At 32.4% G+C, this 13,086-nt stretch overlaps 1 protein-coding gene across 2 annotated transcripts in view; it reads right to left on the reverse strand.

Moving 5' to 3' along the window:
• Positions 1-6: 6 nt before the first annotated feature.
• Positions 7-13,086, reverse strand: part of LOC106466319 (probable glucosamine 6-phosphate N-acetyltransferase) — a 20,785-nt gene continuing 7,705 nt past the window's right edge. For both annotated transcript variants that reach the window (XM_013926590.2, XM_022394300.1), the window contains exons 4-6: positions 6,367-6,497; positions 4,226-4,287; positions 7-3,718 (exon numbers count right to left, since the gene is read on the reverse strand). In XM_013926590.2, the coding sequence (XP_013782044.1) occupies positions 3,565-3,718; positions 4,226-4,287; positions 6,367-6,497 (347 nt within the window). In that variant the 3' untranslated portion in view covers positions 7-3,564. The remainder of the gene's footprint in view (positions 3,719-4,225; positions 4,288-6,366; positions 6,498-13,086) is intronic.

Raw genomic sequence — 13,086 nt, forward strand, 5'->3', positions numbered from 1 at the left:
AAGCAGATCTACTGGATTTTTTGAAAAATAAAAAACACTAAATTTTGTATATATAATTCCATGTTTCTGGCTCAAAACTTCACCTGTTCAAACTCCAGTTGATCGACCAAGAAAACTGAAGATGGCAGTTCTCCAGACTCTCCAAGAAGTTCACTAGACAAACTCCTTGAAGTATGCTATTTCTGATTTAGTCTAATGGTGTTTCACTTAATGTAATGTTTAATAACGTATAATGTCTTAAGAGAGGAAAGTGAAACACTTTAACTGTATTAAAGAAATAGTAGGTTTGGTAATGCTTATCGTTGAACTGCTTAGATATATTAGAAGAATTATTAAAGCAGTTATATAATACAGATTATAACTGAGAGAATATCTCATGATAACTTATTTAATGTTGTATCTATGTTGATGAATTTCGTAGAAGGATTTATTAACAAACACCTAGACCTTCAAAATGAAAAGTTTAATGATTTGGAATTAGTGTTATCTCATGATAATCTTGAGAGTTTTAACCCAGACGAGTTCTTTCACAGTGTATAAATAAAAAAAAAACTCTTTAATTTGTATTCAGTTGTCTCTGAGTGTGTCCTTTATTCCATACATAAATTTCCTCCAATTGGTGGCTTGTGTGCTTCACTTGCAACTGCATAACCTGGATTTACATAAATTCATTTGTAACTGGTGTGAAGTCAAACCCAACAACTATGCTCTTGGACTGCCCCATTACAATACCTTTTTTACAATTGAAAGATGTTTTTCTTCACAGAGCTACACTGTTTGTTGCTCAGCTTTGAGTTAATTTTTTTCTCCACATAAACTTTTTGTACTCTACAAGTACACTTTAACATCTATCTCTTTATAAAAACAAAAACCTACATGAACAATAAAATTCTTGTTGACTAATGTACTGGTAGCTAACCTTCAGTCTTCAACTAAAAATAAGATATGCTAAGTACTAATTAAACAACCATAAAAAACTAACATAGGAAGGAATTTCATGAATATTAACTAAGAAAAAAATCACCAGTTCAAACTAGAGATTATTCAAGAACTGTACATAAATATCTGATTAAACATAAATTACAACTGTTATTAATATACATATAGAAACTTTCTAAATGCACTTTTGCTTTAAAATATTAAATGCTTATATTTCATAATTCAATCTTAATACTAGTTCTTGTTATTTTTTTACACAAGCTTTCAAGGAAGTTATATACAATTACATTTGAAATGCAAAAGTGGAAAAAAATGTTTTATACCAATTTTCATACATATTGCCAACATCAACATTAAAGGTACATGTTTTTATGTTTTATTCAAGGTAACAAAAAACAACATCCTATAATTACTTTAGTAACACTCCAATTTCTTTACAAGATAAACAACAGTTTCTTCTGGAATATCATTACCTGCATATCACATAACTGTCCCACCTTAACTATGACTTTTCTAAGACACGTTTAGTTTTACTAACTGTCTTCTTCTTACATCGTAACTGGTTTAGATGTCAATAGCCTTGTAAGAATGTGTAGAAGTGAGCCACGAGTTGATAGAAAGAATAATGTAGTGTAGTGGTTCACACTTCAAACAGCTAAGGGAAGGACTTAGAAAAATCATAGTAGTGCATAATGTCTGTATCACGTGCACATACATAAATATACACATGCATGTAGATTCTACGACAGTTTTGTCAATTTTAACATTTAATGGGAAGAGAATTTAAAAACAGAATTTCTTTTAATATTCAAAAGTAATTTTACAAACTATAACTATGGCCCAAAACTAAAGCTTGTACATGAACAACAGACAAAACTGAGACACGAAGTACAATGTCGGAAAGGGGTAACAATTAAGAAAGGTATCTGAAAGAAATATGATCTAACAAAGTAGGAGTATCACATATATATTTGGAATTTAAAGCTGGGCATGCGAGGCATTTTTTGATATTTTATTACTAACATACATAATTAAGTGCTTAACAGTTTAAACTGTACTCATAATAAAACTGCATTTGTCAAAAGTAATGTCAGCAAAACAAATTACTATAGAATATTATATACATCAACTGAACACATTATACACATATTCCTAGAAGGTGTGTAATATACACGAATAGCTACAGTATATTAATACATATTCTATAGTGACTCGAAATCTGTCCTTTATTGAGAAAGGCAAAAATCAAAGTGTACTTATTAGTTATACCAGTTCATCAGGATGGTAAGGAGGAGGAGGGGGGGGGGGGGTGGTGGACTCATTGAAAAAAAGATTAAATGTGATGCATTTTTACTGCTGTAAATACAAGTAGATATATTACTATATGACTTTTAAGCTTAAAACAAATGCATATTTAACGTGATTCTGATAAAAACATGCAAATTGCATAAATTAACAATACCAAAAACCAATTTTAAGCTATATCAAATCTCATTAATTCAACGGCAAGATCATTCTCAAATTTTATGAAGTTACACACAGTTTTTCTATGTATTTCAGGGGTGAAATTTTGCCAGTACAGAGTACCAGAACATATTTTTTAAGGTGATACTAATACCGGGACTCATTTGAGCTGCTTTTTTCAGATGAGAATGCATTTCATTGTCCCATCAGAAAGCATTTATTCATTGACACTTAAATTGTTATCTTTTATGTTTAGATGTTGATTTTTTTTCTTTTTCATTAACAGGTCCACTTCACCCAACTAAGTACCTCTACTTTTTTTTGAGAATTTCATCCCTGATGTATATAAAAAAAACTGTTAAATTATAATAACAGAATTTTACATAAGTAACATTTCTTAAATCAATTAGATAAATATTTAAGTATAAAACTCCACTTTAAGTTTACATATATCTCACTGTTAATATTTTTGATGGCATTGTACTAAGCACTATAGATAAATTTTTGATGAATTTTTTACTTTCACTGTAACAACTGGTGATGAGTCACACATGCAGTGCAACATAAAAAAAACATTTTCACAGGTTGCTGAAATAAAGCATATAAACACGCAGTGTATAGTATGTGCTCATTTTCAAGACAACTAACAAAACCAACTTAAATAAAATACACAATGCAAGAGGAAAAAAGAAAAATAAGACAACAAATTTAGAGAGAAACGACCTTTATACTCCAAATAATTATAAGAGATTTTTATTTTAACAGACACTGCCTTCGCAACTTCTTCAGGGTTAGTGTCACAAAGGTGAAACATTGGTTAAAATAAGTTTTCTTATAATTATCTGGAATATAAAGGTTGTTTTTCTTTAACTTTGTTATTAAAATGTGCAAATCCCTCCAGTATGCATTACAAATTTTGAAAGACAACAACAACAACAAAAAATAAACAAAATTACCGTAACTTTGTTTTTCAGAAATAAAAGAAAAAAATGCAGATAATCAATCAGAAATACTTCTAAAGAGCATACTTTCAGCTTATATTTGAATGAAAACCATATTTTATAAAGTGCTCAATTTTTTTTAATAAAGAATATTATGTCATTTTCATTAAGTCCAGATATCACACCAAAACCATTACAGTTTACTATGTGTGACCACTAGTCAGTCTTGAAATCTAACAGTCATAAAATTGCTATTTCCTTCCTCCAATTGGAACCCCAACTGTTTGTAGAATTTGACCATTCTATCCCTGCAGTCCAGTGTAATCTTATAACAGCCCACATGTTCAGCTAGCAATCGGATGGTTTCAACCAACCTGCACACAATTTTAAAAGTATCCAATTAACACAACATAAAAATACTGACAAAATATTATCTTGCCTCCATTTTAGTGAATTATAACTTATCTTGTCAAATAGAAGGCTACTAAACAGGACAAGTTCATGAAATTCTAAAGTTTTACAAGTATACAGATAGCCTCCATGACAAGTCTCTGGTTTCAAAGTTCAAGTCTATCACTGAAAATACACACACACTACACTTAAACTAAAAATAGCAATATCAGTTGCATTTAGTTTTAGGCTCATCTGAACTTTCTGCATAAAAATTATATAAAACTGAATGATTATCCATATTTATATTTGGTTTTTCCTGTAGATGCTTTATTTGTTTCTAAAGTGAAATATAGGTGGGGGCATGAAAGTATAAACTTTACTCATCATGGTTGTAAACATCAAAAACCATTAGTAATAAAACAAGGTATAAGTGCTGAAGTTGTGATCCCTGCTTTGTATTCTATACATACAAACTAAATACAACTTACAGCTTTCCAAGTTGTCTTCCTCTGTATTCATCGCTCACGACTACATCTTCCAATCTCCCTCTCTGAGGAAATAAAAATATTGAGCTTTTATCATATGTGACACACACTTTATAAAACAGAGGGAAAAATGATTTGCACTTTAACCCTTTAGGCACACCCACTGTAGTATGGTGACCACATAATGCAATTTGAATTCCCCACTAGAAATGCTAATTGAGCACACACAAAATGAACAGACTAAGCCTAATCTGCACAGATGATGATCTCAGCCGCTGATTCACACTCGAAGAGACAACTGAACTTGTGCAAGGGGATGATGATGATTCTGGCTCTGAACCTGAATTATCTGACAATTATTTTGAGCATGATATGATCGATACTAATATGGATAGTTATAGTAATTATGTCAAAGCCGAGCTCATGGGGAGTGTGATGATGGTGACACTGACTATGATTATTTCTAAAACAGCCAAACTGAGGTAGAATTATAGGGAGATCTCATGGACATGGTGCAGGATGTAATAACAATAAACCTGTTGCCATTTCTAATAGAGTTGGGTATACAACTACACACCAAGAAGACGCCTGGTAGGGGTACAACAACCTGCACATGGGTGTGGTCGACTTTTAGCAATCAAATTGGGTATGGACTTGGTGATGCAAATAATGATGGGTGGAGGTTGGTTGTGGATGAACATTTTAAGCCTTGGATTTGTTACTTTTTTATGATAGAAATATATGGGACAGGGGCAACCAGGATCTAAACAATGCAGACCCTATCAAATGTTTGCAATTATTCCTCGATAGTGCTGCATTTGATCACATTGTAACAGAAACAAACTGCTATGCTGATCAGTTTTTACAAAGGAAAGGTGATAATTTGAAACCACATTTACAATTATATAAATGAATACTTGTGATCTATCAAAAGATTGAAAGCATCCTTTATTTTACACCTTGAAGTGGGCTTAGTCAATAAATCAGAGATAAAGGACTACTGGGACACATTTTGACTAACTGACACTCCTGGTTTCTGCTGTGTCCTTAGTAGGGATAGATCTGAATTGATCGTAAGCTTCTTGCACTTTTCAAACAATATTTAACAAATTGCTAGAGGGGCTTCTTGTCATGACAGGTTATTCAAGGTGCATCCATTGAGTGACATAATAACTCCTAAATTTGCACAACCATTTGGTCCAAAGAAAGGAATTGGAATTGAATGAAATAAAAAATTGCATTAAAAACCAAAGTGTTTTGAAAAAGTACAACCCTGAGAAACCAGATAAGGCTTTTGCATCATCTGAGTCAAAAAGTGGATATGTTCTTGAATGGTGAAATTAGAAGAAAAAAAGAACAAACTACAAATTTCTCAAATATGGCCACCATGTTTGAAGTGTGATGTCAGAGATGCAAATCAGGTCAAATTATTTACATAATTAGAATCTTCAGGTTGTACTGAACAGTTGTTTCCATATGTTTCTTTGGATATTTGAAATGGTTTTAGAGGTATACTTGAGCTAATTAGACATGTGTATAAACCTGAATATACTAAAAACAAAGTATGTGCCTAAAGGGTTAAGAAAAAAATTTCAAAATACTAAGTAGTTAAAGCCACATACACACAGATTTACAAAAGCCAAAATTTTTGGAGTGATAAGTTCAAGGGAAATTCTACAAAGTTTTTAACCATTTTACTTTATTACCACAAATTAAAGATTACATTAATAATCTTTTAGATAGAAACTCGTGGTTGTTTACATTAAACTTACTAAAGTATTAGTGGTTTAGACTTGTTTCCAAGAAGCTCAAGTATGACAATCTTGTCAACTACATAGCACCATAACAATTCAACAACGTAACATGGAATAACAAAATGGATTTTCAGAAATTAGCAAAGCAAACTGAATTATTTAAAGTACTTATTTTTACTTTCATTATCAACATCTATCAAAACACACACAAAACAACCAAATGCTGAATATTATTTAATCTTTAAATTATACAAGCTTGCAATCAAATGAAGTTGCTGACTGACTATGACTGAAATGTTATCAGAAAAATACAAAGTAAATACAAATCTAATATCATATTCTTACATATACATCAACATGTACATATTTTATCAAAATGATAAAACTTACAAATCCTGCATCATGTATAAATTTTTGTTCTACAGCCAGTGTAGCTGATCCAATAATCTGTCCGGAGACTGTATCTTCAATCACGGTAATGTAATGCATACCTTTGCATGAGCTCATTGCATGAAACCTATCTGGAGATTATATAATTTACAGATAAAAAATCTTGTACCAATTGATAAAAACAGAATCTATGGATCCCAATCAAACTTTGCAAAATTCCAAAAGTAAATTATACATGTGATAGATCAAAACTGACAGATCTTTATCTTTTATAACTACAATAATAATGTGTCTGCAAGTCAGATAAAAATTCATCAAATAAATTCCTCAAACTTTGTTCATTTCTGCAGTCAGTGTACATTTTTAAACAGGATTTAAGTTGTTGTGGACTTGTTCTAGTCATTTCCTAAGGCTAAAGTTACATCTTACTGCAATCTTACAAGAGCTTGTACTCACTTGGCCAGGTTTCTGTATCTCCTCTCCATTTGGGTGTGGGTCATACCCAAATGGATGGATGGTGCAGATATCTGTAGAGGCTAGTACTATACTTGCAAGTTAAATTCCATTAAGTGTGTAATGAGAATTAGAGGATACCACACTCGGACTTTTTGATTTGACTTGAAAGTTTAATATAGGCAAAAATCTTGTTAAAGTACAGAAATACTTCCATCAACTGCCACAAGAGTGATTGTTCAAGTCATAAATTAATTTTTGGTTATGCACATGTGTTGGAATATTTATTTGACTAGCCACACTGCAATACATTTCCTGTTAAATCTCCTATCTTAAAAACCTACTGAGCATAAAATTTTCAGGATATATTCATGTAACATAATGAAGCTGAAACTCAGCATTATGCAGATATAAACACAAACCCAAAATTTAAAAATCATTTTCACCATGTCTGGTTAATATTTACATTAAAATGTTGAGTTACAAAAAACAAAAATGATAATTACAACATGTTTTTCCAAGAAGGAAAAAATCATGCATGGCCTAGCGTGCCATATATATATATATATATATATATTTACTTCAAGTGGATTCCTCGTCATCATGATTTTTTAGCTAGAAGTTAATCTCATTATCAAAACAAAGCCTTTCAGGTACCAGGTGCTTCTAGTCAGCTGCTCTCCCACTGGTCAATAGTTCAGAATTAGAAGTAGGGAATCTCTGACCAGGTCAATTAGTCCATGATTGTGAAAGGTGTAGTTCAAGTTGAAAATACAATCCTGAAGAGGAGATTTGTCTATGTCTAACCATATAATAGTTATTAAATCTGAAATTCAAGATCACCTTTGCTACAGTAAAGTTTCAAAAAGTTATTCTTGTTTTTTGAATTTGATGCCAAGCTACTCCAGGGCTATCTGCACTGGTTTTCCTTAATTTTAAAGTGTTAGAATAGATGGAAGGCACCTATTTATTACCAATCACTGAAAACTTGTGCTGTTTCTGGTAATTTGCTTTTAGCCATTTGCACTTATTCAGAGTTTAATTACGTCACCATTTCAAATGTTAATCAATACCCTAAATCATTCCACTGCAAGTTCATTCCCTTACTAAATAGCTTTTTTGATGGAATACAATCTGTAACATTATCCCTGAACTTCACAATCCATCATATTATTTTTTACTGCAACAATGCTGTTGTATGACTAGAATAGCACATACCACCAGACAGGCCTCAACATTAACTTCTGAAGGCATTATCAAATAGTTGCTTGATTTTTGAGAAAGATATAAAAGACAGACATTTAACAGAAGAAAATGGAAAACAACCAGGAGATGTGAGCAAAAACGAATAAACAGAGAGAGAGGCAAAGGAAGAAAGGTAATATGCTGCCAGTAACAAGTAAAACTTAATTTATTGTGTTATTTACTGTAGTAATAATAATAAATTTGTTTAAATTGGTAAGAGTCACTTCCTGATAGGAATAAGTACACCCTTAATACAGTTGAAGGCAAAATTACGTGCAAGTATAGAACAATTATAACAAACTGATGTCAGAGGCAATCTACAACATATACTAACATAAAAATCAACTTAATTGTACAAAGTTACTCAATATGTGCAATAGATAACACAGATCTAAAAACAAACACACAAAATGATTCACTCTACCAGTTAGAAAACAACTGTATCTTCTTGATGCTTAATAGTTTCACTGCAAGCTTAACGAGCCAATTAACTGACTCACCTGTATTTATAAACTAATCCTTATTCTAGATATTTTGCAAAGCTTCTCACTCCTTAAAACTCCAAGATATTCTAAAATAACTTTATATTAAATGTGATTTGCACTCTAGCTAACATCTAAGTTACAACAACATAAATAAGCTTATAGCACTGCCCCATTTTAAAGTTCCTCATACTATCTTAATACAAAAATAAAACTACACTAAACTGTCCATCACCAAGTCTTTTTCATGTTTTTGTATTTGTTTTCCCCAAAGCCAATGATAAACAGATGGGATAGAGTTTTGTCCTTTTTTTATCCTATTGCTGGGGGAGTTCTTCCTGGGTAGTGGTCGAGTGAATCTACTAGCAGATCTACTGGAACTCCAGGATCGTCACAATTTGAAGTTCTGCTGTCAAATAATTTTAGGAGCTATCCAGTTGGCTGTCCTCTCACTGATGTATTTCCAAAGATGATCACAGTGGATGACCTTTGGTTTGGATTGCCTATCCACCAAATACCTACTTAACTTTGGAATTTGCCCTCTATTGTGATTAGAACTGTTCAGCCATACCATGTCACTTTGATAAAATCCAGTTTTATCAGCATATGGGTAAAGTCATGTATGATATCTTTATTCTTGACATCCACGAGAGAACTCTTTTTCACCACCAATTCCTTAGGGCATTCCAGAATATTTGGTTCTAATACTATCCAGTCACTAGATAAAGAGTTGCTACTAATAGCTTCTGGTACAAGTATTTTACTTCTTGGTAGTGCAATAACCACTGTCCACATTTCTACTGGAAGTCTCACCTCCAAAGTAGTAACTGTCATGTAGTGCCCAGAGTTTTCTTGGTCATAGAATGTTAAGTTAACTGAAGCTGACCTAGTCTCACATGCATGTCTTTGCATGAAATCAGCTCTCAATATGCTCTATTCCTCAATCAATTACCCACACATCATGAGGTACAGAGAAGCTTCCTACAGTAAGGGTATCTTCCAACTTCCTCTTTTCTGGAACTTTATGCAAACCCACTGTTCACATCAATCCCTCTTTTTCCTTCATCTCTGAAGTAATTTCCCATCTTTCATTAACAAACTATGATGAACAATTGTAGCTGTAAAACCAGTTTCAATCAACACTGCAAGCTTTTCCCATCAATAAGCCCCTTACATCTAAATCTTGCCTTAATAATCTCATCATCTCAAGTAATGCTTCACTCTTAGTCCTGGACCTTGTGGTTGCCATATTCACAGTTGGAATTTAACAAGTATATTCAATGTTCTATTTCATGTTGACTAAAATAATCCCACTCTTGAAATAAGTATGGTACCATTATTCTTTCATTAGTACGTCTTTTAGAATAACTAGATGAAATTAATTCCAAGTCCACATAAAAATAACAAAATTAGATTTTCTCCTAATGTTTCTTTATAGGTTTGTGTACTTTTATAACTCACACTGCTGTTGGCCTACATTTACAGCCATGCTGTCTGCAATAAACTAACATAAAAATTAACTTACTTATACAAAGTGACTCAATATGCACAACTAATATAGATATAAAAAAGTAAAACACACTGACTGATTCACTCTACCAGCTAGAAAACAACTATCTTCTTGATGCTTCAATTTTTCACTGTAAAGTTAACTAGCCAACTGACTGGTTCACCCATACTTATAATTCAATCATTGTTCTAGATATTTTGCTAAACCTCTCATTCATTAATATTCCCAAATATTTTAGGAATTGCTTGATCAAAATGTGTTGTAACCCCTAAATTACAAACCTTAAGTTTTAATGTTTGACTTCATTTTCTAAGTTACTTTTCGTATGTCAATACATCCTCGGTTAAATAGCATCCACACAATATTTATCAGCAAGCAAATTTTATCATTGATTTTATACCTATTGGACATAACACTGTTGTGATCAAAACTTAATCTAAGATCCAACCCCATTTTTAAGAGATGTGGAATACATAAAACAGCATTTAAACAGTAACCTTTCAGTGTTAAGGGTGTTCGTCATATTAGTTTCTAGCAATGTTGTGTTTGATTACATTAGAATTGGAAAAAAAGCAGTTTTCCAACTCATAAAATTATTTTGAAATGATGACAAATGTTTCAGACCAAGACCCTTCACTGGGTAGAGCCTAGAATAGTTACAAGGAAATGGAATGTACATATCACATCATGCATACATTAAAACGTTGTGTAGATGCAACAAACTATACTGTTAAATCCAGATGAATAATACACAATAAATTAACTGAAAGAAAAAGTACAAGGTAATCTGAAATATGGACCAGAAAATAATACAAGTTTCTTTTCTATGGGTATTAAATGTATTGGTTATAGAGAGAGAAAAATACAACAGAAAGTAGGATGAGGATATAAAATTAAGGGCACAGTAAACAATGTAAAAATAAACAAACATTAGTCAGAATAAAACATTAAATGAAACAAATGTTTCTGTTTAATTCTGATGGAAAAATGGAACCAAGGGTACAAATATAGCTTTGTTCCTTGCATTTATGTGAGGAATGTTCAACTGTAGCAGGCCTTATGACAATAAGTATTGTCACAAGAAACATGGCATTTGTCATCACAAAAATGTTGGGAGACTGGCTCATCAACATTGCCATTAAAATACGTATTCTGTGCTCATGAAATCTCTCACTAACTTCACAGACTGTCTCACCAATGTACGAAAAGTTGCAAAACAAGTTATGGAATACATAACAGACTGGAATAAACATGTGACCAGGGCCATATTAAGGGTAAGGTAAAAAGAGCAGCTGCACCAAGGCCCTGATCACTTGGTGGCTCACAACAAAAAGTAATATTGAAAGTTTTATGCATTGTATGTACTTGTATTTATTAGGGGTGGAAGGGGCCCAAATACTATCCTACTGTCCCAGACCACATTTGACCTAAATCTACCCATACATGTGAAATGTTTTTTGTTTTTTTTACAACTTGTTGTAGTTTATATAGAAAAGTTGTAATATTTAAGGGTAAATTTGTGGCTGAAGCTTAAGCAGATAACATGTTTAGAATTTTTGACAGTGAAGAATTAGTGAAAATGTTTAAGGGAGGAAATCTATAAGTTTTTCATAGTGCATTACTGAGTTTTCTTTACAAGATTATCATCTGACAGTCTACAGCTTTGAGAAATTCAGACAAATGTTAATTGTTCCCAATTTTTAACCTGATAACTTGATAAAAGTTTAGACTAGGTTTTTATAATATTAATTTTTTTAATGTGGTTAATTTCATTCTTTAATACCAGATATTTTCCAAAATAGAATAAAAGACACCAGGAGGGGCTTTCCTAATCCCTCAAAATTACTAAAATTCATTTTTGGATGAAGTTCTTTGCCTGCAGATCCCTACCAAAGTATTTGCTTGGATCTTTACCTCGGTCTCTTCTGTGAAAAGTTAGGGAGAACTCTGGGCATATTTAGAAAGTTAGTTTGTTTGTTTTGAATTTCGTGCAAAGCTACATGAGGGCCATCTGCACTAGCCATCCCTAATCTAGCAGTGTAAGACTAGAGGGAATGCAGCTAGTAATCACCACCCACAACCAACTCTTGGGCTACTCTTTTACCAATGAATAGTGGGATTGACTGTTACATTATAATGCCCCCAAGCTGAAAGGGCAAGCATGTTTGGTGGGATGGGGATTTGAACCCGTGACTCTAAATACCTGGCCATGCCAGGCCAGATTTAGAAAGATAACATGTTGTGGATATGAAAACAAATATTGGTAAAAATTTGACTACTACTACAAAAAAAAAGAAGAAGAGAGAGAGAAAGAGAAGTGGTGGGTTGGCTTTGCAGTACCCCACTGCTGATGGTCATCTTATACCCAAAAAGTATCATATTATTAAATATTTAAGTACTGAAAGCTGATGAAGCATTTCAAGACAATAGGCTTAACATCTGTGTTAATCATACACAAAATAAGAAGAATGAAGATAATGAAGAATGAAAAAGATAAAATATCTACAGTTTCAGATTATTAGTATTTCTTTTTATCCACTTGAACACAGTATTTCTGACCATGCTGTCAGCAAAGGTGCACTACACAGGCCAGATGGTTTGAGTCTAACTGGCTGGCCCATGTGCCAATTGCCTTGGCAACCAATACAATGAGTTGAAGCTGAGGTCTCTTCATCTTCATTTTCAGATACTTAGCCTAGGTATGACAAGCAACTCAAATTGGTCACAAAATTGACATGGGACCAGCAAGTGAAACAACCTTTTTAACCACAATTCTATACTCAGAATATTTCAATATAGATAAATGATTGGTTGGTTGGTGTTTTATGGTGCAAAGCAGTTAGGCTATCTGCACCAAACAACCAGTAAAAGCAATGAAAGTAAATTAAAGTAAAATGTAAAAAAAAAACAGCGAGTTAAAATCAATACATGTCGGTAAAAGATTTATATATAATTAAAAATAATTATAATGTGTAAAAAATTAAAAATACAATCTAATCGGACAGTATCATCATTACCAATGACAATGTC

Source organism: Limulus polyphemus, unplaced genomic scaffold, assembly GCF_000517525.1.
Source record: "Limulus polyphemus unplaced genomic scaffold, Limulus_polyphemus-2.1.2 Scaffold2220, whole genome shotgun sequence".
In the NCBI taxonomy this organism is placed as follows: domain Eukaryota; kingdom Metazoa; phylum Arthropoda; class Merostomata; order Xiphosura; family Limulidae; genus Limulus; species Limulus polyphemus.